This window comes from Azolla caroliniana, unplaced genomic scaffold (assembly GCF_043228905.1).
Source record: "Azolla caroliniana isolate FFs.n. ecotype wild unplaced genomic scaffold, voAzoCaro1.0.p SCAF_8, whole genome shotgun sequence".
NCBI lineage: Eukaryota > Viridiplantae > Streptophyta > Polypodiopsida > Salviniales > Salviniaceae > Azolla > Azolla caroliniana.
Window position 1 is genome coordinate 842141 of NW_028230443.1, and position 27245 is coordinate 869385.

The following is a 27245-nucleotide window of genomic DNA, read 5'->3' on the forward strand; positions in this document are numbered from 1 at the left end:
GAAGTTTGAACTATAATTTTTTAATGCATTGAAATTTGAGAGGTGTAGAGAGGCAAGCAACAGTACTAAGTATGTATGTAGTAGTATATAAATAAATAAATAAATAAATAAATAAATAAATAAATAAATAAATTCCACGCCTGTTTATAAAAGAAAAAGAAAGAGCTAAAGGTAAAGGTAAAGGTAAAGGTAAAGGTTTCTGGAGATAAGGTGCCTCCTGCAAAAGCTAAATTGGATTGATGGGTCGGTCAGTCTGTCGATGATTGGTGGGACGACTCACGTGTCTCATAAGAATCCGTCACGTGACCCATCCCCAGCCACAGTACAAAAGAACAGCGACGTCTTTCTCAGACATAATTTATAATAAAGAAAAAAGCTAACATTTTCGACATGTGCGCATATACATAAACAGATCTAATAACTGTTCCTAAAGAAATATAAACGACGTAATTACTTCCGCCATTAATGTATATCAAATTCTAAATACATATATAGATATAAATCCTTCCCGGTCTGGATCACGAGGCATCATCCCTACTACTATGTATAAATTATAATAATAATACCTAATTATATTAAATTAGTAGCTCCTGGTGGCTGAGTCCATCCATCCACACTCATGCCTACTGCATAATTCAGTAATCTGTAAGAGTTGAGATCGTGAGTAAAGCTAAGGTAAGGTCTTATGTTAATCCCCCCCCCCATCCATCGATCATAGAATAGAAATCTTCATGAGTTCACACAGGATTTCTCATATCCATCCATCGAAACATATATGTATATTTTAGTAAGTAGACAGACTGTAGTCTTATAATTGTCATTGAAAAACGGAGCAGCATCGCTAATTAATAAATATTAGACGCGGGGTGTTGAAATGAGAGTCTAATTCTACTCCTTTCCTTATAATTAATTAACCGGAAAAGGGGGAACTGTTCAATTATTACGACACAACCTGTTCTTTAATCCTAATCATGCATATATTGCAAAATTGCAGTAAGTAACATTGTACTATGCTGATGACATTTAAGAATTTTCCTAGACGCTGATCATGGCCGTAATCATATATGTATTCTATTCGCCCCTGCCATATTTAACTTGAGCCCACGCCAATTTTATAATCCACTCAGCCAGCAAGTAAGTAAGAAAGAGCAACAAAATTAGCAGCATTACTTCTAACTACTCTCAGACTGAATATGAATTAAACTGCCCAATTCATGAATTCAGGCTATATCCTATTAAAAACCTCACTCCCAGACTTCCCACAAAAGAAAATAAGGGATTTTTTATGCCTTCTCTCCGATTTGCCACAATAGAAAATAAGCGCATCCCTGTACCGTTTCCCTGATCAGATCAAACAAATTGGATATCATCTCATTAACCGTGTGTGTCTGTTCGTCACCGATATATTATTGTTAGAGAATATAGGTTATTGGAGATAATTAGGCCGTAATGCCAAACAAAAATAGGATGTCTTGGGATATCTATTGATTCTTTCATGCATATTATTATCAAATTTTAGCTTCTTCTTAAGCCGATGACGATGCACAGGAAGGCAATCAGACGTATACTAGTTTCTGTTTGATCTTTACTTGATGGGTTGGTTATTAAAGCAAGTGATTAACGTCAGTCAATATGTGGTCCATTTATTTGGCGCAGGGAAGTCTATTGTTCCAGCAGAATCTGTGATCTTTTTGAATTGGCTTGGAAGCCAATTACAGTGGCCATGGGAACTCCATCAGATGCAGTGAAGAATCAGTGGATCTCATTGGCTACAGCAGCTATAGTAAGTGCAAGTGTTGTTGCTGCATCTGCGTTTCTGCTCCACAAGAGATTCGTGGACAGCCTCAACCTGGATGATGGTTCATACCCTCGCCGTCCCACACGAAAGGAACTGGATAGCAAAGGAAGAAGGAAGACTCTGAAGAGTGCGGTTAGAAGCCCATCCTCATCTTTATCAGAGAATGTAACCCCTGATAATTATGAAGCAGATCAATCCAAGCCAGCTCGAAGTAATGGCAAGTTCGATTCGGACATAACCTCCATTCCCTCAGGACTCCGAAGGGTTCAGACACAGAGAGAAGGTTTGATGGAATCATTATGCTTAGTTATGGATGGATAAGGTTTTTAAGCATTCATAGTTGAGCCAATATGTATAATAGATAGAATCAACCACATTTTCAGGTGCCAAAAGCCACTTAAATCCAACAATGAGAACGATGTCTTTGACAAATTTTGCTACAAGGGCGAGTACTACTCCCAAATCACCTGCTGGTGGAGGAGGCTATGACAGCGGGGAGGATTCTGACGGTGAGGATCAGGGGACAAGTGACAATGAAGAGCAAGAATTTGAGTTTAAAGATGTGGGGAATGGCCTTCATGCACAAGGAAAGGACGATGATGATGCAACAACTGGTTCAAGGAAGGTGATGATGGATGGATGATACATGTTTTCTTCATATTCTGATTAGGTTAAAATTTTTAGGGTTCTGACAGGCATGATATGTATGTATGTATGTATGATATGCCACTTCTTTTGAACACAGGAAGATGGTGGAGCTGTAAGAACTACCTTGTCTTCAGCTGCTCCTACTGAACTTCTTGCCAATGGAGTCGGCGGGGGAGAGAAGATAACCAACATAACTAGGTCACTCAGCATTGCTGCGGACATCCTCAGGAAAGAACCGGAACAAGAAACCTTTGTTCGAATAGACATGACACCAATTGGTACATACATAATCAGAATCTCGTGACCATGATGACTTTATGTGCCTGGTTTCTGGTTTAGGGTTTCTGGTTTAGGGTTTAGGGTTTAGGGCTTATGGTAGTTCTTTTTGTTGTGGTTCTTTTACCCAGACGGTCCATCCGAAGAGGAGGAAGAGGTGTGTATAATGCTCCAGGATTGTTTGGATCTTCGCAAGAAGTATGTATTCAGGGATCGAGTAGCGCCTTGGGATACTAGTGATCACAGACAGCAGGAACAGCAGGAGGAGAACGGGAACGTTAATAGCCCCAAACCAAACCAATATCCTTTCCGATACAAGGCAGAACCGGCATCAAAGGTATTCCATTTCTCCTTCTCCTTCAACTGTTTAAGTAAGTAAAGCTTCCATGTTTGGTTCCGTTTGTTACTTACTGACTCACTCACTGACTGGCCGGGCTCAGCATGCTTTCCGGATGGTAGACGGGGTCGTTCAGGTGTTCGCTGATGAGGAAGGTACTTCCAAATTTCCTGTTATCACGATGATTTGATGATGAGGAAATTAATTTGCAGACTTAATGAACAAGACTCCGTCGAATCTTATAGCCTTATTAGCCTCTAATTTATGCCAACAAAATAACTGAATCTGGACTATGTATCCATTACAAAGGTGCAATCAATCGAATCCACGCCCATCATAACACATTTACGAGCACCACTGAATCTGAGTGTTTTTTTTGTTTCACTGTGAATCCTTGTAAATTCACTATATTCTCATCTAATGTGTGAGTTTCAACAAATTTTTACTATGTTTATTGCAGCCACGGAGGATCTTTTTCCAGTTCTTGGTGCTACAGAATTCTTCACAGATATGCATCGCGTATTGAAGATAGTGTCAACTGGAAATGTTCGCACACTGTGTCATAATCGGCTCCGTTTGTTAGAGCAGGTAATGTTTCTTCCTGGGCTATTAAAGGTAGTTATTTATAATCACACTCTAATATCTGTTTCTTATGTTGAAATGGTGACAGAAATTTAGCCTACATCTTATGTTAAATGCTGATCGAGAATTTTTAGCTCAAAAGAGTGCTCCACATAGAGATTTTTACAATGTGCGGAAAGTTGATACCCACGTCCACCATTCGGCATGCATGAATCAAAAACACCTTCTACGTTTTATCAAATCGAAGTTAAAGAAAGAGCCAGATGAGGTAAGAATTGGAAGGGACTAGTTGGTCATAATCTAGAAGAGCATTCATTCATAAGTTATAACTACAATTTCTTTGTTCAGGTTGTTATCTTTCGCGATGGAAAATACTTGACTCTCAAAGAAGTATTTGTGAGCTTAGATTTGACTGGGTAAAGCTTTAAGGCTTTGCATTCCATTCCATATGTACATATTAGTGTAATGATAGCAGAGCTTCCCTTTTGGCACGGATAACTGATGATGATCATGGGTTTTGTTTTTATTTTTTGATGGGAGTGCTATAGGTATGACCTTAATGTGGATCTGCTAGATGTGCATGCTGACAAGAACACATTCCATAGATTTGACAAATTCAATCTCAAGTACAACCCATGTGGTCAAAGTAGGCTCCGTGAAATTTTCTTGAAGCAAGAAAATCTGCTCCAAGGTGTGTTTACTGCGCAAAACCTTTCATAAAGTTACAAATCCTATTCGCTGTAGGATAATTTAGAAGACATAACCTAAATCAAGGGTTGGGAATGCAACACTCACATGTTTAAAAGAGCTTCTGCAAACATAACTCTGAATGACTACATGCTACTACTTATGTTAAACCTATGAATGTGTCAATGGATTGTTAGGATATATCTGAGCGAGAAATATTGCTGTAAAAAAGATGTAAATGTAGGAGGCCAGCCTCAAATTCTCGGTTTAACGGTCATCCTTCATTTGAGAGGTTCTCAGTTACCTGGATTCCTTATGCAATTCAATAAACTTGAAAAAATTTGGTTTTGGGATCGTTCATCGTTTGAAAGGTCCTCAGCCAGGAATCCTTATTCAATTCAATAAACTTGAAAATGTTTGGTTTTCTAATCATCCATCATTTGAGAGGTCCTCAACCAGGATTCCCTGTACAATTCAATAAACTTGAAAATGTTTGGTTGTCTTATTGTCCATCCTTTGGGAGGTCCTGAACCTGAATTTTGTATGCCTTTCAATAATTTCGAAAATGTTCTGATTTCACATGGAAACGTTTACAAGGTATCCATACTGCCAACAAACTAGTAATGTACCGTTACAAGTAACTTCATTGAAAATAAAAGTATCTAAAAGCATGAGATTGTTTACAAGTAGGAATTAAACTATATTCCATTTTTAATGGGAAGGGTTTACTTTTATGCCAAGGTATAGCATTAGTTGAGAATATGAAAGTCCTACATATGATGGCTAAATATGAATAATTGGTGATCTACAATCTGCAGGGAGATTTCTAGCAGAGCTGACAAAGGAAGTTTTTCAGGATTTGGAACAAAGCAAGTATCAGGTATGCTTCTTTCATCGCCAACATACTGCATGTCTCTTTTACCAAAACCAGATATGTTCTTGCCTTTTGACAAAATTCACTCTTTCAGCAAACTCCAGATGGAGAGACATTTCTTACATTAACAGGAATACTTTCTCACTCTTATAATCTCCACTTTCTTGTCATGTCTGGCTCCACCTAGTTTATCATTTCTGCTTCAGTCTATAGGAGGTAGGTGAGTTCTTAGATTAAGCTAGTCAGCCTTTTTGTGATGTGAGTCACATATAATGAGGAAGTTTATTTAGGTATGAAGAGTCCTTACTATAGATTGCTATACTTAACCCATGATCCTAGAATCATACTAGTCTGATTGCTGCTTACCATTACTACCAAGTCCTCATGCAGTTATCCCCAATAGATGAATAAGAGTCTCTTTATGACACAATGATGACAAATGGAGAAGTTGGGTCCAGTTCTAATGACAACAATAATATATCTGATAGTTCGGGGATGGGTCCTGGAATTGCATGACATTGACTTTCCTTGTGTAAATGTGGCATATCCTAGGTGACTCTATCTTTTGTTGCTTGTCCAACAACTTCCTGTACACTGAAAGTTCTAGTCAATTATATACATCCAATTGCTATGAGCCCCTCTAATATTAAACAGTTGTATGAATCTCCAATCCATCCAAACACCATATGAGCAATTACAATCTCTGCACCACGGTGTATGTTAATGAACTCTAAAATTTTATTCATATAACATGTCAAAAAAGGATGCTGTATGGTAGATATTATTAACAACAATTCTTCGTTTGTGTTATTTCTAGATGGCGGAGTATCGTATTTCTATATATGGAAGAAAACAAAGTGAGTGGGATCAACTTGCTAGCTGGTTTGCCAACCATGAACTTTACAGCAAAAATGTTGTTTGGCTTATCCAGGTAATGATTTGGAATGTTTTTCAAATCCGCGGGTGATTCATGCTTATTATTCGGTTTAAATGGGTGTTTCACGAAACATTCAAACTCCTCCCCATGAACTGACAAATTATTAGCGAGTTTTATTGTGCAAGGGTGAATGAATCCCAAAGGCATAACAAACTTCCAGTGGGAATGGAGAATGTTTCATAAAACATTCAGTAGCTGATATTTGAATGAGCTTACTGATAGGGTGTATAAGATAATAGATAGTTATACACTATATGAGGGCTTGACCAAACCGATTAGATGGAGTTGAAAATCATAATATATTATATAGCTCTAGGTAATTATGATTAGAGAGTATAACTCAAGAAACTAAGAAAAAAGATAGAGAAAGCGTGCAAGAAATAAGAATGTTCTGATATTCCAACATCAAGAGAATACAAAGGAGACAAACTCCACATTGAACTAAAACCAAAGACCTTCCTCTTCTAAGACACTTCCTCTTCCACAAAGACACTTCTTCCTAACACTCCTCATCCACTCTTTGTCCTTCACTCTTCGCCCCCCTCCTCACTAATATCACTTCTTCTTTTATAACCTTCCTCTTCTTATCCACGTTCATGCTATTTTTAGAAGCTTTTTATCTCCCTATTTTTAGCTATGACACATCGACCTTCTAATCGTCATATCTCCCTCATCCGATATCCAAATTAAGCGATTTAAAAAGCTATAGAAAGCTCTTTTTACAAGCTTTCTAATCCATATTTAAACGTGGTATTTGGATAAACAACGAGGGAGTTATGACCATTCTATTTTTACTGTTTTTTATAGTCTGCGTTTTCTCTTTTTACTTTTCTCTTGGTCTCGTACTTTTACTTTTGACTTCTTCCCTAAGGTCTTAGTTCGTGTTCTTATCCTCAAAAGGTGAATTATCTATACTTTATATTCTCCTAATGTTCAATGGCTTAGATTCTAAAAACACTTTCACACTTACCATGTTTAATAAATAAGATGCAGCACTTTTAAGAGTGCCAAAGGTGAATTTGGTTCTGCTGTTTGAAGCCATAAAGTCAGAACTTTTGTCAGAGTGAGCTGTTGAGGGTAAATGAGTTGTTGTCCTCATATTTTTGCTTTCCTAAAATGCAAATTACCCATAACCTAAAATTATACTGATTATAGCTAGACAACTGTTACGGGAAAATGTAACAGATGGCTCATTACAATGTTGTAGAAGTAGAATTATAGCAGTTTCTAGTGTCAGAAGAAATTGGGGTTAGTGTAAAACATTAATTGAGGTCTCCATTTATTTTGAGTCCAGTAACTCTCCTTGTAATTAGTGTGAGCTCATTTGTTGTCCATCTTTTTACATGATTCTGATTCTCATATGCTCGCTAATTGTAAGTTATCTTTGTTTTTCAGCTCCCACGACTTTACAACATTTACAAAGAAATGGGCATTGTTAACTCATTTCAGAATATGCTGGATAATGTGTTCCTTCCATTGTTTGAAGTTACTATTGACCCTAGCTCTCATCCACAACTACATATGTTCCTTGAACAGGCATGTTGCCTGTTTAATTTGAACTGGTCATTTGCAGCTTATTCTATGTTGGTTTTCCTGATTAACGAGATGGCGTAATTTGTATGGTGCTACATAGGTTGTCGGTTTTGACCTGGTGGATGATGAGAGTAAACAAGAGAGGAGACCGACAAAGCACATGCCCACTCCTGAAAATTGGAACATAATCTACAATCCTGCATACTCTTACTATGCATACTATGTGTATGCAAACTTGTATACTCTGAATAAGGTATGGCTTTTTAACAAGGATCAAAAACTATTGTCACTGCCATGATGTTGTGAGTGTCTTTCTGAAATAATTTCCAATCATGAAGCTTCGCGAGTCGAAAGGAATGAAAACGTTCAAGTTTCGCCCTCATGCCGGGGAGGTAATGAAAATTATGTCTATAGAAATAATGTGTTTTTTCGATAGTTTAGTTTAATTATAAACTGTTCCAATTTTAACTCCATCCAGGCTGGTGACCTTGATCATCTGGCAGCTGCATTTTTACTCACACACAGTATAGCACATGGAAATAATTTACGCAAGACACCCGGGTTGCAATATTTATATTACCTTGCTCAGGTAACTAACTGCATTAAAAAAAAAAGCTCCTTCTCAAGGCACTGCTATATAGATCTCTAAAAGTACCTTGGGCAGTTCTACTAATATATTGATTCTGGTTTGTTGCTCTCTAAGCTGAGACACCATTTTATGATGTAATATCTCAATCAGTGTAAAGGGGAATTTTATCCTTTCCAGATTCTGCTTGTATTTAAACAACTTATGGTGATTCTTATCTTCACAGATTGGCTTGGCAATGTCTCCACTCAGTAACAATTCCCTGTTTCTTGATTACCATCGGAACCCTTTTCCGATATTCTTTGCACGTGGAATGAATGTCTCACTATCAACTGACGACCCTCTACAGATTCACCTTACAAAGGAAGCTTTGGTTGAAGAATATAGCATTGCAGCTCAGGTAAACAAGAGGTTGTATATCCTCATAAAGTCAAATTTATGTCAAACTATTTTTCTTATATTTGCTATGTGAATTGGCAGGTATGGAAATTGAGCTCCTGTGACTTGTGTGAGATTGCACGAAACTCTGTCTATCAATCAGGATTCTCACATGACCTGAAGGTATGTATAGATGAGGCACAACACCACTTTATTTTTGCAATGCATCATTATGTTATTGGTGGTAAACCTGGATAGTTAGTGAAACCCCACAAAAAAATGTTTACAATACAAAATGACCTGTAGGTCACTAATAACTATATCTATTGTCAGACTAGAAACACAAGAGGTAAATGCATCATCAAAAAACAAACATAGTTGCTTAGGAAAACTATTATATGAGAAATAAAATAATCAAGAAACATATATATTAACTGAATTATATCCTTACATCTTCAAGGAATATTGAACTCCATGTGTGTGTGTGTGTGTGTGTGTGTGTGCATGGGTATGTGTTAAATGCATTTATCAAGACATATCATAGCATCATAAACACGAGCACGTATGCATTACATAGCATGAACGTATGTATATATATATATCTATGTCTTTTGGGTATCTATGCCGTGTTTCAAGTGGTGAGTTATAACTTACTTGTCTTCCATCAACAGTCACACTGGATTGGACGTAACTATTACAAAAGAGGTCCGAAAGGAAATGATGTGCACAAGACTAATGTGCCTCGCATGCGTATCGAATTCCGTGACGAGGTACGCATTGCAGTATATGCTCAACTCTGAATATCTATTTGTTCATAATATAAGCTGCCACTAAATTGTTCTACTTTATAATTTATTGCATGATGGGCAATCAGGTATGGAAAGAGGAGCTGGAATATGTATACCTAGGATATCCTCCCGTTGTAGACGTGATTGATTCTTGATCTCTCTCTCTCTCTCTGATCAACATAGGATATCATAGCCCCTAAACCCCACTCATCCCATACAAGAATCCGTCTTGTAAACCCATCATCTCAAGAAGCATTACCAATGGTAACGCCACTTCCATCCATTGAAATCATTACCATGGATCTTTAGGACACTTAAGAGCTTTCATTTTGGTTTCGAGCATGCATAACCTGAATTCACCTATAGTTGTAATCATAGTATGAACCATACGTACCACACATGCTTTCGTATTCAAGTATGTTTCGATCATTTGGGTATGTAAACACCCTCGAAGTATGGTAAATACCATACGTTTGTATTCATTATTTACTATAAGGTAAAAGTTGTTTTAAAGCTAAAAAAGAGAGAACAAAAATTTTAAACGTCATTCGTATATTTTCATAGCATACACATTCGTTTGCAAATGTTTGAGCATAAGAATGCGAATATTACGTTCTATGGTTGTAATCATTATTTGGCTTAAATTTTGCCCTTTCAGTCTCTACTATTTTTCCCTGACACTATGAAGAATAACAATCACTCTCATAACAGTAAGTAATAACACTATTTTAAGACTCTAGTGACAAGTCTAGTCACTCTTTCTCCGAATGGGTTGAATACCATGGTAGATGATAATGATGGCAAAAGCCATTCTAAGAGGCTACTCTAGTCATGGTCTACCTCTCTAGGGGCTATTCTTTTTGTACATTGCATCTCTTCTTGTATTTTGCTTGTACCATGGTCTCGAATACCTATATATCATACTTTTATCACAACTTGGTTAAATAAGGAAGCCACCTAGGTTTTAAGGACAATTTAATTTTGCTTTAATTACCAAACATTCTATAAAAGTCATGTGAATGTAATTTCTGGTCTCATAGGCTACCTTAGGTTCTTCCAAGATGTTATTCTAACATTTCATTTCATGTTCATTTCTCTCTCTTCAATTTGGTACATGACTCAAAAGATTGTATCATGTTAGATATGGTAGGCTTCTCATACACATGCTTAATTGCACAACCTTGCATATTCTCAATGGCGGCCATGCATTTTTTTATGACAATTGTTTTGACATATCTTGCAACCTTGGGAGGAGGAAGTGTAGCTGACTATGCATTCATGAAAGAATGTGATGCGTCCATAGTGAATACATTCAGTATTGGCCTAATGTCACCAAACTCTGACCAGAGGCCCTTATACTTTCACATTGCAACCAAAAACCCACACATTGACCAATATATTACAATACAAAGGAAAGGAGGTACATTATGTGATGTTGATGTGGAAAAGCTAATCTATATTCAAGTGAGGTTGAGAGTTATGTCATGATCAATCTGTCCCTTAGTAAAGATGTGAAAACAAATTGAAAGCAATTGAAAGATATGATTCTCAATGTAGGACATCATTATTTTAATGTTCATATAGTGAACATCGAGTGCTCAAATTCCTATGGAATGCTTTATTTGATGAGGAATGTACATCTTATCTCAAAATGTTCAAACAAGCAAAAAATAAAAATGAGAAAGCCATAAAATTGTATCAATATCTAAGAATGATGAGCATAAAGAAGAGGTAATACTATCAAATGCAAGAAACCACAAATGTTTTAACTTCAACCAAAGTTAGCATGGATACAACTCAAGGGCAAAAAGGGTGATATAATTAGTAAATGCAGAAAGGAAGAAACCACAAATGTTTTAACTTCAACCAAAGTTAGCATGGATACAACTCAAGGGCAAAAAGGGTGATATAATTAGTAAATCCATTGATGATATATATGCACAGTGGGATAATGCCTACAAATTGAGTATTGCAAAAACACTAAATAATGCATATGTGTACTAAAAAATGTTGGATAAGGTTGCAAGCTCATCAATGGATAACAACTATTGTGGATTAAGCTATTGACCAAGATTTTCTAGAAGATTGGCTCATGAATTGCATTAAGCGGCAAGCCAATCCATGAAGGGTGAGATAAAAAATTGGTATGCAAATACCAAAATATCATGGTTAGGGTAGTTATGACCAAGTTATATAGCGGTATCATGGAGTAAAGATTAGTTCATGGGCTAAACATCATCACAAAGAAGCATGTGGTCATGTCGGCTTTGGACCAAAACAATCGATCATTTGGTTGCGTTAAAAGTTATTATTAGTCAACTTCAAGGTAAAATGCTATATCGTTGTTTTGTGAACTTTAAAAAAGTCATTGAGAGTGTACCCAGAAGTGAGCTTTGGAAAAGAATGATAGAGATTGGAATGCCATTAAATTATAATTGTGGTTTCTCAAAGTACCTTTTGAGCAAAATGGGGGTCAAGCAAGGGTATCCACGCTCTCCCAGTCTCCTTGGTTTATGCATCAATAAACTTGAAGAAATAGTAAACAAGACTACAAAAAGAAGGATTAGATGATCAAAAACTCATGCATGAGCTTATTTTAATACTCATATATGTTGATGATGTTTTATTCTCATATACTTTGGATCATATACGTACACTTATTTGATGTTTTGGAAACATTCTATCAAATCAATTTTGTTAGCTGTTAATGTGAATAACACAAAATTGGTGGCAATAAAGGCAATGCAATGAATACATTACCCCAAGTTTACATACAAGAGAGAAACAATACAAGTGGTGAAAAACTATAAATATTTTGGTATTAATGCCCCATCAACAAATAGGTGGAATTTATGTTATGGGTCTAAACTTTCAAGAGGGTTGGAATAATTATTATATATGTTTGAGAATCAATACAACCAAAATTATACTTAAGGATAGGAAGTGATTGATGTTATTCATTACTATGGTGTTCCAATTGTTGCTTTATGAAGTGAAAATGTGGGTAGACATTTCTCACTTAATACATGGAATGAAATAGAGAAAATTCAAATTTCGTTCTTATATAGACAACATTAGATATAATCAGTGATCAACCCCAAGTTGTCAGATTTTTTTTTCCTTCCAAAACTACACCATAGTTTCTATTACCAATCCAATGAGTGTATACAAACCATATAATGATACAATCTAATGAAGGGCAAGATAGGTAAGGTAGCGGAGAAAAAAGTAGAGCCCCCACAATGTCACAAGGTAAAACAAACTCCACCTATGGAGTTGTCAATTTTGAATAGAGTGTTACTTCTTACTTTAAGGCTTCATGCCTTTCCAAAATGAAACAACTATGAAGTCACATTGCATTGTGAATCTAGGCATATGATCTTACTTGATTATATGAGTCACATTTCGATTTTGAACCTAGGCAATCCAAGGAGTGAGGACGTAGTAAAGATATATAACGAAGCGATATTTTGTGATGTTGTTGGCTAGTAAGACAATAAAGAAGAGGTGTTCTCCTAGACATATCATGGGCAAATTCGATAACCATAGATAGTGGGCAAGCACGGGCATGTAAACCCCTTGCCTAACAAAATATAGAAGAGGCTACTTAACTTAAAACTTAACACACCATTGATAAGCTAACAAACCTTAAGGAATACAAAAAAAAAAAGAAAACCCTTAGATTTTTGGGCGGATTGTTGAAGGCTTTTATTTACATTAGCCAGTTTTCAAAAATTAAGAAAAAGAGAGTCTTATCTTCAAAGGAGAGAAGAAGAGCCTGCGGTCCTCTGCTCCTCCTCCGACGCCACGCCATGACGATCCTCGCCTCTGCCCCTGCGTTTCGCATTCAGTTCAGCAGCACCATGTATTCCTCGTCTCCTTCTCTTATGTGATTCTCAGAATCGTATACTATATATTCCATGTGAAAACTGTGTTTGAAGAAGATAATCATTCATATCATTGTTATGTGCTTATTTACATGGAAGGTGTGATTATATTGATTTATACCAAATCAATCTCATAAGAATGGCTTCTACTGAGCCGCTTCAACATCCGCTTCATCACATGAGCGGCCACTTATACTTGAAATATGTTGCTTTTGAATCTCTGCCATGTGACCCAAAATGATGGAGTGGGAATTTATAGACTATACGCACAATTTCTCATAGCGTCTGTATGTAACACATGTGGATATCGTATTTTGTGTCTGGATATGTATGTATGTATGTTTGTGCCAACATTATGTAGATGACACCTCGTACAGTAACTCTTACATCCAGATGTCTTAGGGGGCATCATAAAAGATTTCCTGCGGAGAGGTGCGTAGTAATTAAATTCAAATGCGTGCTTTGTTTAAGTTTTAGAAATTCAGATTTTTTCCGTGTTCAATCTCAAGGATCATTGTTGTTGTGAAAAGAAGATCTTCACTATCGCTCGGAGATATTATATCTCAAAAGTGTCAAAAAAATTCTAGGAATAACAGTATGGAGCATCATCAGTGAATACGCACAAAGAGAGGTGCATGTGTTTGTGTTTGTCTCTGAAACTTTAGCTGGCATCTATACATTGCTTTCAATCCCTGTTACTTATTTGTACTCGAGGCTACATATATTTCCTCAAGACGACTTTGAATTTAGTTGTTAAATGATTAGTTAGACTTAAAATATTCAACTTCTGATGGTCCTTAATGCAAGGGGATGTCTAGCACTAAGAGGATTCTCTAAAGATTTGTTGGCAACCTTCATTTCTTGCATTCTGGACCTCAAAACAGACTGACCTCTGCCAACCAAGCAGTCCCATCACTTAGACATGTTATTAAATGCTTTAGATCAATCCAAAAATTTATGACACATTGTCCCATCTTTGATCAGAAATGGGCTCTCAATTGGGATCACTAATTCAAGCCAAAATTTGATGTTTGCAAAGCCGACAACCCCAATTTCTTCAAAAAGGTACTACAGTGCTTGGATTTAGGTCTCCTGTAAAATTTAGCTCATTTTTCAGGCATTTCAGTTTTATTACACTATTTATCAACTTTTGTTGTGGTATTCAAGATTCATGAACTCCAAGCATACATGATCTATTGATCCTTCCAAGTTTCATTTTACATAATACACTGTATTTTGCATTTCTTCTTTTATGATTAGACGAGCACTGCAAATATGGATGTTGAAGGGTGCAGACGCAGGGCAACCTTCAGGTTTTGGTTTGCAGCAGAAAGAAAACAAGTCAATGCGTAAAATCTTGTAAGTGCGGATGAGAGTTCCCTTTCTTTTCTGCAAAAAATTCAGATGTTACTTTGGCAGTTGAAACTGTCCATGTGAGGCAAAGTTTTTGATGTTTACTGTCCATGTGGATTTCTATTAACGAGAATTCACTCCTGTGAAACCATAGAAGGATGAACCATGAAGCATACAATAGTCATCATATGTAACACATATATACACTGGTTTTTTGCTATGCATTGTCTTGACATTCTCCACTGCTCACCCTTCGTAAATGGGTTAACGGTTATTGCAAATTGAAATTCTAGAATGAGGTTATGATTAATCATGTGCCATTTTGGAATTGGAATTCGCTATTTGAGGTCTTTTTATTTAACCTGTGAACCTATGAAACAGAACATTGGACCCAGCCAAGACTGCAGAAGTTCAAAAATATGACTTATTTGCAAGGAAACTCACGAAGGTAGGCTAATTACACCTGCTTGCATGCGGAAATTTGAAGTTTTATGTTTGAATCCCTCAAATACAATATCTTATACGTGTAAAATTAGATCTCTTCTATTACTGCATTCCCCCTATTCATTCTGTATGAATGCAGGGGGGGTCTGCATCAGAATGGGAATCGATTGGAGATATTTTGTTGGAAAAGGGATCAGATCTAGAAATGGCCCTGAAGGAAAGGAGAAAGAAGCTTTTGGCTGGCGCTCAATATCAGGTAAGAAAGGCCTTGCTGTATACCTTAAGAACAGTGATTCGGGATTAACTTTCCTAGCACTCTTATTCAATTGAATTATGAGGAAATATGAAATATTGAATGATTTTATTGAGAGTCTAATATTAGCATCAATGATGCGCCACAGTATCCATCTTTTCGGATTTTGAATACTGAAGAGGAACTCCAATATGGATTCCGTAAATCAGATGAAGCTGATGATGACATCGCCTTGGTGGATGTGAAAGGAAAAGACCTTGGCAGTTCAGTTCCTGCACTCTTGAGGTATGCATGGCATTAACATGTGGTTTTTTCATTTAGCTTTCTGTATATACAGATATCTTATTTCCACGTGAAATTCAGGATCAATGATGGGATTAAACCTCAACCAAAGCGGTATTAGGTGAAGGAAGCTTAGTGTGGATAAAAAAAGATGCTCTATTGTTCAATGTGGATCATTTCATCCAAACAGAAGATGCATCCATTTTGATATCACTTTTGTACAAAAGGTAAACAACGAATTGATAGAACAAGTTCACTTTACAGTTAAATATTGTATTGCTGATTTGAATCTTCATGCAATTGTGGAACAGCCATCAGATTATTTCAGTGGACGAGTAGAAGTCAGATCATATACCGCATTACCTTGAGTATGGATTGAACTTCGAGTATATTGGAGAAAGTGTCAAAGACTTTGAAGATGGTTCACAAGAATATTAAGTAATTTCTCAGTGCACCAAGAACCATCAACATAATTTATCAGCCAATAACATTTACTATTGCACATCTATGATAGATGTTTAAAAAAGTAATATTTACTTCTGCACATCAATGGTAGATGTTTAAAAAAGGCTAGAAGCTATTTGATCTGAGCACATACTTAGCCAAGAGAATACTGTCATAGTACTCCAATGCAGCAATACAGAATTTGGAATCCTTGATTGTATTCCTGATCAAAGAAAGTCATCGTTTTCAAATATTAATTAATGTCATTGTGCAGTTGCATTATGTGCGTGCACCACCGGATACACATGGCTTATTTTCTAGGTTTGGGATTGCATGACACACCCAACTATTCCATGCCATTTTGCATTATTTGTTAATCATCTCACTCATTCGCTTGTTGAACATTGTCTTGCAACCTCAGCACCTCTTCCCTCCCTTTGCATCTACCCAACCCACCATTCCTGGTTTAATCATTCGATAGACTCAGCCATCACGCGACACATTACGACACCATCAACATTGATAATGAGGCTGTAAAAAAATGCAATGTCAATGAAGTCTAAGTGGATTGATAGTGATGCCACCTTGACCATAAAGCCACATTTCCTTGCAACAACTTTGGCAATGACGTGAACAAATCATCACTACAATTCCATACTAACTTGTCTAGATGATCTCATTCTACCATGAATATTGATAACACCACCACCAACAATAAAAATCACAAACCTTATGTTTTGGTAGTAGTTACCATCATCACCGACTATTGAGGGTCTTAACACCATGAAGCGCCATACAAGTTGCTCGGAACAACTGGAAATATTGAGAACTAGGAATGTTCAACAAGATGACACTTTATTTCCCTCTTTGTGCCATTGAATTAGAATTCTTCCATGGCTTTAGTTATTCTTTTTCGTCCTTGTCAAATATTTTATGTTTTTAAGGATCCTTTTGAATTGTTGTACTCTATTTTTTTCCTCCCTCTTCAATCACACTCAGTTACTTGAAGCTCCCCTTTTCCATGGTCCTAGAGCTGCCAACCAATTTTTTGTTTTGTTACCATTTGGGCCCTTTGCCTCATTTTTAACTCTAGTTCTTGTAGAGGTTGAGTAATTGTTAAGGGGAATAGAATAATACTATGAGGCGTAGTATTTCATCAATATTAAATAGTGGTCATAGGCCAAGTGTATGTAAGAAATTTTGCTATATAATAATTTGTGGGGGACCTACCATTTATTATATAGGAATGACCCATGGCTAATAGGATTGTAATGTAAAAGGGACCTTTAGGGTCTCCAACTTGTATAAAAAGGAAAGATCTCTCATATAGAATGGGTCTTTTGGTCCTTTCTACCCTTTGCATACACTAAGAACCACTTTCCTCAATGTAGTTTTTTCACACTAATTACTTGAGATATACATGCTTTTTACTTGGTAATTATCTATGTAGTTGAGACACTTCATATGTTTCTTATCTAATAATTATCTATTTAATTATACGGCAACCCCAAACACTAACCTAAGAAGTCTTTGAGGCTTCCATGGTTGAAAGAAGTGGAGATATAAATGCTTTTATGTGTTGACGTAGGATGAAGCATCATGGAGTGACATCCCTCGATTCCCCAACTAACCCATTGAGAGGAAAGTGACCCCTTGGGACTCATTTGTGACCCTTAGAAGTGCAACACTCGAAGGTAGTCTACAACTTGAACCATATTCTCTTCAATATCCTCCATAACACCATAACCAAAGTTTGTCTTAAGTAGACACCTTTCTCTTTTATGCATGGATCCTATTGTCAATGAAGTAGAAAAAGTTTTAACAAAGTGCCTCTTGGAAGTTTCCTCTTATGGTCAAGGGAATCACACCATATGGATTGTCTAATGCACCCCAAACATTATTTAAGCGAGGAATGGACACTAATCTAGCAATTTAGGAAATCTAAAAGTGTTTTACCATCCTCACCAAGCTGTTGTTCATATAAGTTCCCTTGACGTGCTCCTCCATTATTTCTCTTCATACCCCTAGTACCATGAATGATTGGGCTCTTCTCTTAGCTTCGTTAAAGCCTTGACAGTTTGCACTCTTCTCTAGATATTGGTCTCATAACAATAATATGGGATTCTCCATACCATTGAAACTATTATAAGCAACCACACACCGTCTTAATAGTGGACCAATTTATCACTAGTTCATCATCATGCTCTAGTAGGGTTCTTAAGTCATTTGTGTCTTTTCCATCCACCTCTCTTTCGGGAAGAGAAATAACTTGTTAGAGTCAAGTATTGATAGTTGGACAAATCGTTCTTAGAAAGTCCTCTCAAGTGCATTTCTCTCTTCTATATATCAAGGAAACAAGAGCATCTCTTCGATTGAAACAATTAGTAGACGCCATTATCTTCTCAACAGCCTTTGTGGGGGCAAATCGTGTCGTTTCCTCTCAAAACATTTGTTCCAATGTTGTCATCACCATTCTTGCAAAGTCTTCGAGTTGATTCAGTATCAACTTTATCTCGCCCTACAACACAATTGTTGTGATATCCTATGTGTTAATTGAAAATGAGTAGAACCACAAACGTAGTTCTAAACTAGAAAAGTGCTACTATAATGATTGTTTCTTAGAGTTTGTTGCAGACAAGCATGTGCTCGAGGCCTGACACTACGGAGGAGGAACAAGTGACCGTGCAAAAAGGCCCTCATGTAGGAATCGACAGCTGTTCGGGTTTCGGCCTAACCGGTTTGACCTTGTCCAAACCAAACTGGTTAAGCATAAACCGGTTTAGCCAAGCTGATTAAGGCGTAACCAACTTGTTAAACGGTTTGTCCCAAATAGGTTCGGTTCGGCTTGAGCCATCCTAAACCGAGCTCAAACAGGTTAACGAATGGCAAGCCCGCACTGAACTGCCAAAACCACTTAGAAGCGGCTTAACGGTTCGGTTTAGGTTTGAGCCGAGCCGTTGCGGATCCCTGAAAACATTGGAACCACATGGCAAGGCCCATTCATTCTTCACTACTAATAGTTAGTTACTTCCCCTGCCATATCTATCATATGTATTTTCTTTTCATTGGGCCTCCAAAAAGAGCAGGTAAGTAAGTGGTAGATAGGATCTTCTTTACTCTCTCTCTCCTGTCTCTACTCTGCTAAAAAGCTTTTAAAGAAGCGAAGAAGAGCCATGGAAAACTCTCCTGCCGCCTTCTAAGCTCTATCCATTCACGAGAAGAGAAGATGGCGATGGCGGGGCAGCTGAACACTATGCTCTTGTTACTGTTACTGCTGAATCTGTCGCGCTGCTCGCAGTCCTCCTTCTTGAAGGTGGACGCAGAATCATCATCATCATCATCATCATCTGTCATTTATCCAGCTTACCCTTCTTTCGATTCGGGCCTCTGTTCATCCTCCTCTCCACATAGCTCCCCGAGTGTTCCCTCCCCGAATTATAGTAATCACATCGTGAAGAGGAGCGGTATCATCGACATCACACACTCCCTTCGCCCAGACCTCCCTGACTGGGGCTCACAGGAAGGGGTAGGAAATATGATCAAGCTCGTTGCCAGCATCCCCAATGGAGACCTTGCCAACCAATCCGAACTCAAGATTGGAGTTCATACAGGCACCCATGTTGATGCTCCCAGCCACATCTTCCAGGACTACTATGAGGCTGGAGATCATCTGGATACATTGGATCTCCATGTTCTCAATGGTGAGAGATAGATAGATAGATTCTATTATCATCTTCGGAGGTCAAATATGACCTATGAGAGAGAGAGAGAGAGAGAGAGAGAGAGAGAGAGAGAGAGAGAGAGAGAGAGAGAGAGAGAGAGAGAGAGAGAGAGAGAGAGAGAGAGAGAGAGAGAGAGAGAGAGAGAGAGAGAACTGAATTTGGTGTGCTTGAAACAGGTCTAGCATTGGTTGTGGATGTTCCAAGGGATACTAATATAACAGGTAAAAATACATGTCTTTTTTTATTTGTTGTAATGACAGTGCAAAAGAAATCGATAAAGAGTTGAAGGCCAGTGAAAAGTCATTTTCCAGTTTTATCACAGGCCTGTGCTGGGGCCATTTGGATTGGATTCCAATCAAACCTATGTTATGTATGCATGACATTCGTTCGCAAATTAGGGAAATTTTCGAAGATTTGGACTAATTGAGAGGAAATTGCTGAAATTTTAGAACATGTCATTTAAAAAAATTACTATTCTAGGCACTCTCCGAGCTTTTTGGTCAGATGAACCATAAACTAACCAATCTTGGCCTTTACAAGGCTGCTTAAAATTGGAACAGAAGGGCCTTGAAGATCAGCCTTCGATACCCTATCTTTTAATAAGACTCTCTATCTCAACAAGTGGCTCATTATGGATACATGATACCTATTTTGATAGTCCTAAACCTATTTTGATACATGATACCTATTTCGATAGTCCTAAACCTATTTTGATACATGATACATATTTCAACAGTTTAATAGGCTGCTTAAAGTTGGGGCAGAGGATGTTGAAGGTTGGCCTTTTATACACCTATTTAGATACTCCCAAAAACCCTATGGTTTGATTAGTTTCTCTACTTCAACAAATGGCTCGTCATGGATACAAAAAGCTAATAGTCCCAAAACCTTATTGTCTAATTAGGAGCCCTACCTCAACGAGTTGTATGTAATCAATACATGTATGGCTGGATATGACTATTCTTACTAGTAGATTCTTCTCAAAGAAATGACCTACATCATTTGCCTTTTCCTTTTCTCGTGCCATAATGGTGTTCAATCACACAAAGTGTGTCCAAACTGGAACTATGAAGGTTTGAAACTTTATTCAATTGAGCTGTTGCGTACATCTTTTTGTCTTCAACTTCTACACTGCCTGGAGCTAGGGAGCTTGTTAGAGAAATGGTTTTGAAGTGTTTGGGTAAACAAAGGGCTACAGAAAGTAAAGAGAGTCCCAAAAGTCTTCCATACAGTGAAAGCTAGATCATGTTTTCCTTGTTTTAGCATATATCAAAATGAAGTATTTTGCCTTAATAATAGAGATTGACTGTCATCAATTTTAATCGGAAGCTGCACAGAGATCAGTTCAGCCACAATACCTATAACGGCCCTGCACTCCAAGTGATAACTTATGTTTGAGGGAGACGATCATGAACAAGCTCACTATGATTACAACTTATAATATAAAATGCTCGTAGCATTAATTGGAATGTGGCACTTGGACTTTTTTAAAGAAAGAATAAGTCAGGCCATTGCTTGCTTTGAATATCTTTCATCAATATTTGTATCTGCATTTTCTCCAAATTTCAGAACCATCTTCATTTGCCTGGCAACTCAACCCAAATTATCTTATGTTTTCCCCCCATCTAACTGCAATTCTAATAATTTTGGTGGTTATAATTTGGTCTTGCAGCTGAGGCAATGCAAGCCCTTCATATTCCTTATGGTGTGGAACGTGTTCTTTTCAGAACTCTAAACACTGACAGGTAAGTTTTTTATCTTATAAGCCAGAACATAATGCTGGATGAGAAGTGAAATACTCGTTAATGAAGATTCAATTTGCAGGCGTCTTATGTGGAAGAAGGAATTCGATACAAGCTATGTTGCTTTCACTTCAGATGGAGCTCAATGGCTTAGAGACAACACCAAGATTAAGCTGATTGGTAAACCCCTAAAAATTTTAAATATTGACAAATGGACCTACCTAACTAAAGCTCTGATCAAGAAGCAGTGCAAGCATGAGTGTGGTGTACTTCGTGGATTCCATTTTTGTCATTCTTCGGAAGATAAATAAATGGTTGAACCAAACACAGCCAAAAGCCTGCCTAATTTACATCATTTTTCTGCTTTCTTGGGGGTGGTACAGGTGTTGATTATCTCTCTGCTGCAGCGTTTGATTACTTGATTCCAGCACATGTAGTTCTTTTGCAAAACAAGGTATTTCAGATTTTGATATTATGTTTCAGGCAAGAGGCATACAATATGATGAGCTCTGATCCTCTGTCATAATATTTCTTAGGACATAATCCTGGTGGAGGGACTGAACCTTGACAATGTGGATGTTGGATTGTATGACCTGCATTGCCTTCCACTTATAATCAAGGCAGATGGATCACCCATTCGATGCATATTAGAGAAGTAAACACGCAAGATCAAAATGAAGAATGCTGGAGATACCGATGATGCCTTCCCTATCCAAATAGAATGATGTGTTCTTCCAACTTTTACTACTTGAGTAAAACATGAAATTCTAAATGTATATATAAAAATTGTAGATTGAAATATGAGTGGCTTTTCTTTCCTTCTCTCATTAGAATAGTAGGGTACCACAATAAGGAAGAAGAATAAAAATACAAAGTTAATCAAAATATACATCCAAATGTTAATGGTAGTTTACATGATATTTTTAATGAAAGCTGTGCATAACATTTTGTTCTCCAATGAGTTGTTATGCCTTGATGGGAATTCATGCTTGCATGATTTCATAGGCTGATTTGTGGTACAAATGTGCCACATGGTCTATGCAATTCTTGGCTGATGTGATGTAATTCGCCAAATAATTTCATTTATGGTTTGAACTTATTGTGTTTGATTTCCTAATGACAAAGCAAAATCTAACATGACCTCAAATCAAGTCAATGTGAAAGAGAAAAGACCAGGACTTGTCATAGATGGGTCATCATAAACTTGATATTATGTTGATTTGATAATGTGTGGTGGTTATCAATGATTCTAATATATTTAAATGTACTAAATGACATAAAATTTGCACTTTTTTTTTTTTTTTTTTTCTGAGACAACATTCAATTAAATACAGTAACCATTCAGGTAAGTGTGTGTCCACTTAATTGTGCCATTCTGTTAAGTGCTCTTTTTATAGAGGTCAAAACCGAATTTGTTTTTTCATTGTTCCATGACAAAATTATATCAAACCAAATTGGAACAATTCTCCAAACATTGAAAAACAACAAAATCATCAACAAATATAAGATTTCTAAGTCTTTCTCTATTTCATACCAAATTCATATAAGGTCATTTGTCTACTTTTAACTATACGCTAAGAAATAATGGTAGAATTTGCTTCTTGAATAATTCTACGAGCACTCAATAAAGCTGATTTTACTTGCTTTGCTTTTTTTGAACTCAAATAAGTTTACAATTTAGGGTTTAGGGAAGGCAGGATGTGTTGAAGCTTCGAACTAAGAAATTTAGTTTCATTTTTGACAGAGTATTTAGATTGATTGTGGATTCTACTAGTAATCTTAGGTTTCCTAAAAGGAGGAGTCCAAAATTTAGTTTGTGATTTTCTAGTATATGAGTTTTTAGTGTATGGGGAGAAAGGGAAGAGTGAGTTTGTTTTACCTAGCTACATGTACGTGTCATGGGTTGAAGGTGGCCTATGTAGTAAGAAAAAAAGACGTTTACAAATAAGTCATGCTTAAACCGTCTATTAACTTGTTTCGCACGCCTAGTTGCCTGTTTTTTGGTTTAGGTTGTGAATTGAACACAAGGGTTTGATAGTATACAAAGTTGGTTTAGTTGGGGGTTGAAGTGTGTTAGGGGAGGATCATGGGGGGTTTATAAGGACTTGAAGGGTTTTGATTTATTATTGGGACTAGTAGGAGGAACATGGGGGTAGAAATAGGAAAAGGAGAGGGGACATTAGATGAAAATAGGACGGGCGTTATATCCATATTCAATGGGAAAAGGGAGGGGGGGTGATTACAAACCAGTTTCACTCCTTAATGAGCTCATCAATGTGTAGGTCATATACAATGTAAGAGGGATGCTTATAAATTTTTGGGTTGATCTAAAGCATTTAATAACGAGAGAAGACGAGCATTAAGCTTGGAACATGTGCTTGACGCTAATTGGCGGAATGTCCTTAAATCTAAAAGGGATGTCAAATGTGCAAGATCTCTGATAGTTAATCATTTGTTGATATCTTGGCAAAGTATGTTGGATTTTGTGCAATGGCATGCTCCACAAAGAAAGGGATGTGCCAATTCATTACAAATGAAGGTTTTGGCGATATCAAGGTTGTTGAGGTGAGAAGGTAAACAACTTCTTAACCTTCAATTTAATTGGATGGCTAGATTGGGTTTGGTAACAATCAAGGATGCTATGTTGGTGTCACAAAGAAGATTAATAGCATTTCGAACAACAAGATCAACATTTCGTATTCCAACAAGTTATTCCTTTATTTGTAATAAGTTGTAAGAATTACTATCATTGTATACGCCAAATCTTGATTTAGATGGGAGATCTCAAGAGTTTGATTGGACGTTTGTTGGAAATAGGAGATTGAATATGATCTCCACAAATGATGCCTAACATAAGTTGATTGACAAACATAAGTGGATGGAAGAAAGGGTTGTAAAGATATGGGTTTTCATAAGCCCATAACTTATTGGTTTCATGTGATCAAGGCAGGTTGATGTTCTCGGTTGATGCTACGAGCTAAGATATTCCTATGGAGAGTTACGATTGGAGCTTTACCATTGGGGATTACATATAAAAAAAGAAACATTGCTAGAGGAATGTGTTTCTTTTGTTGGGTGGAAGTGGAACATAGTAGGCATCGATTTGTTTCATGCATGATGGCTAGGATGGTTTGGAGGTGTATCAATTTAGTATGGATGTCTCTAACTAGAGTAAGCCTATCTTCTTTCAATTGAGTTTTCACACATATGGAGAACAATGACCTGATGGCTAATTTCAAAATTATGTTTGAGCTTTTAATGTATTGTGGGCTATGGTTCAATTGGAATATGTGAAATGCCTTCACTTTTGATTCACAAGTTGGGGTGAGAATTATGTTGTAAAGTTAAAACGACTTCTTTTGTAGCAATTGCGTGCTAGAGATGTCATAAAATCTCAACCATGAAAAGAGAGAACTAGGGAGGGATAGGGTTTGTAATTATAGCGTATTTAATGGAGACCAAGGACATGGATTCAACCCCTACATCACAGACATTTAGTGAATTAAGAGATATGTATGTTTGTATGTATGTACGTATGTATGAAGTACATAATAGAGAGGTGAGAAAATTAGGTTTCGAACCCAAGACGTAGGGCTTCTTCTTACATGGTTTTTCCTTCATCAGAGACATTTAGTGAATTAAGGGATATGTATGTACGTATGTATGAAGTACATAATAGAGAGGTGAGAAAATTAGGTTTCGAACCCAAGACGTAGGGCTTCCTTCTTACACGGTTTTTCCTTCATCACAGACATTTAGTGAATTAAGGGATATGTATGTACGTATGTATGAAGTACATAATAGAGAGGTGAGAAAATTAGGTTTCGAACCCAAGACGTAGGGCTTCTTCTTACACGTTTTTTCCTTCGTTAATACTTTAGGTTCCTGCTATCTTCTTCTTCTTCGTGGCGGCAGGTGCCTCTGCAGGCAGGCAGGCAGAGGTCCTCTCCTCCTCCTCCTCCTCCTCCTCCTTCGAAGGCCCACCTTCCGATTCAAACCACTGCAGCAGCAGAAGGAATGACTTGCTACATCCTGCTTAAGATGTTTTTGTTCTAGTAGGATGCATGGTCGGCCGAAATGATGGGAATCATGGATGACAACACTGTTCAGGAAGATGGTAAACAGGCAGAAGCTTTACTGAGGATTCAGCAGAAGAAGCCGAGGATGCTGCGATTTCTAATAGGACTGAATGTTCCGTGAAGAACTCACCACATAAAAGAAGAAGTGTATTTAGTTGCAGCCATAGCTCGCAGGGGAGGATGCCTGATCTTCTTACGCTTCCCTAAATTGGACCCCATAACATGGAGAAGCTGGTGGCTAACCTTTATCTGGATGATTAAGCTGCAGCTAGCTGTACAGAGGCTCCTATCAGATCTTTGAGTTATAATTATGCAGAGGGGCTGGAGCAACAACTGCTCCTCATGGTGGATGAAGATCATGAAATACTTGAAGATAGTCGCGAAGATCCTCCAGCTTGGAGATTAGCATGTTAATTAGGAACTTCATGTAGAACTAACTGGAACTTCATCACCTATATATAAGTTAGAAAATGGTTTAGTTATTGAATCCGTGCAATATATTAATAGACTAGGAAAGCATAAGTTCCTAATTCACCTGCTGATCTCTGAGCTGGAGGATCTTTACAACTATCTTAAGTATTTCGTGATCCTCATCAAACATGAAGAGCAGCTGCTGCACCAGCTCCGCTGCATAATTATCACCAAAAGATGTGATGGGAGCCCTTGCACAGCTAGCTGCAGCTTAATCATCCATCGTCTTGCCCCTGACAACCTTGTTCATTATAACCCCCCCACAGGTCAAAATTACAGACTGATATGTATGTACATTTTATGCTTTGAATATTCAATGTTTGGAGGATGCAAGGAGTGGTAATGTCACTGTTGATATACATCATGTGTGTCATCAAATTGTTCAATTCCTGGAGGCCATACATTTTCATGGACATCTGGCCGCTATTGAATACATATGGAGCCGCTTCAAACATCCTGAATATCTCAGGAAACAAAATGAAAGCATTTTCCTTGGGAACCACTCATTAAAGCAGAATGTCCCATTGTTTTTGCATGGTAAGCTACCATTGGTTCACATCAAGTCAGCCACAGGAGCACAACTTGAAGAAGAGTAATCCTGTGGTGGCCATGGAAGTATTGCCCTGTGCATATCTATTCACATGGATGATGATGATGATGATGATGAAGAAGAAGAAGAAGATGATGATGATATGAAACGTGCATCTGTTTTGATATGGACCAGCTCCAACGAGAAGCTTAGAATCAGTCCTCGCTGTTGTGACCTCTGCTGCAGCTCCAACTAGAATAAATATAACTGTAAACAAAATATTTATATGGGCAGCAAGAAGAGCAGTAGTTGCATCATCTGCGTTGCGGTGGAGGTGATGATCTTGGAGAGAGGAGCAGCAAGAAGCAATGTACTGGTTCTGGAAATGACAGTTGAGGTTTTTCATAATATGATCTTGTTTTAATGAAGCCCAAATATCTTAGAAGTATAGGCGAGTCCAGCTTGCGGAAAGGACAAACTGTTGTGATAAATTATGTCGACGATGTTGATTCTCATCATAAAGCGGGTGATTGACATCTACAAAGAGTTCTTCCATGAGTGTGGAAGCTGCCATGAAAGACCACTAGAGTCATGAAGTGGTGGGGAGACGTAAAA

The 27245-nt window shown here is 37.4% G+C and overlaps 3 protein-coding genes and 1 long non-coding RNA gene across 5 annotated transcripts; all 4 read left to right on the top strand.

The window, feature by feature from the left end:
* Positions 1 to 1656: 1656 nt before the first annotated feature.
* Positions 1657 to 9960, top strand: LOC147860670 (AMP deaminase-like). The gene is made up of 19 exons (XM_087323434.1): positions 1657 to 2081; positions 2182 to 2423; positions 2544 to 2724; positions 2854 to 3059; positions 3163 to 3214; positions 3520 to 3647; positions 3730 to 3909; positions 3990 to 4057; positions 4190 to 4332; positions 5147 to 5208; positions 6020 to 6133; positions 7535 to 7675; positions 7773 to 7925; positions 8011 to 8064; positions 8151 to 8261; positions 8485 to 8658; positions 8739 to 8819; positions 9308 to 9406; positions 9511 to 9960. Exons 1-19 carry the CDS (start codon positions 1724 to 1726, stop codon positions 9577 to 9579), a joined length of 2616 nt encoding a protein of 871 aa, XP_087179560.1. The 5' UTR covers positions 1657 to 1723; the 3' UTR covers positions 9580 to 9960.
* Positions 9961 to 13176: 3216 nt separating this feature from the next.
* LOC147860671 (uncharacterized) lies at positions 13177 to 16382 on the top strand. Of its 2 annotated transcripts, none has more exons than XM_087324038.1 (8): positions 13177 to 13289; positions 14296 to 14376; positions 14572 to 14670; positions 15046 to 15112; positions 15248 to 15364; positions 15510 to 15646; positions 15725 to 15870; positions 15955 to 16382. In XM_087324038.1, exons 1-7 carry the CDS (start codon positions 13237 to 13239, stop codon positions 15762 to 15764), a joined length of 594 nt encoding a protein of 197 aa, XP_087180164.1. In that variant the 5' UTR covers positions 13177 to 13236; the 3' UTR covers positions 15765 to 15870; positions 15955 to 16382. The 2 variants fall into 2 exon arrangements, with proteins under 2 accessions (XP_087180164.1, XP_087180165.1); XM_087324039.1 differs by having other exon boundaries at positions 15299 to 15364.
* A 2868-nt stretch (positions 16383 to 19250) lies between these two features.
* Positions 19251 to 22373, top strand: LOC147860672 (Cyclase family protein). Its single transcript, XM_087323933.1, has 6 exons — positions 19251 to 19788; positions 19986 to 20030; positions 21482 to 21554; positions 21634 to 21731; positions 21935 to 22005; positions 22088 to 22373. Exons 1-6 carry the CDS (start codon positions 19314 to 19316, stop codon positions 22208 to 22210), a joined length of 885 nt encoding a protein of 294 aa, XP_087180059.1. The 5' UTR covers positions 19251 to 19313; the 3' UTR covers positions 22211 to 22373.
* Positions 22374 to 25481: 3108 nt separating this feature from the next.
* On the top strand, positions 25482 to 27245 carry LOC147860673 (uncharacterized). Its single transcript, XR_015530096.1, has 2 exons — positions 25482 to 26693; positions 26984 to 27245. It is a non-coding gene; the product is annotated as an uncharacterized LOC147860673 (long non-coding RNA).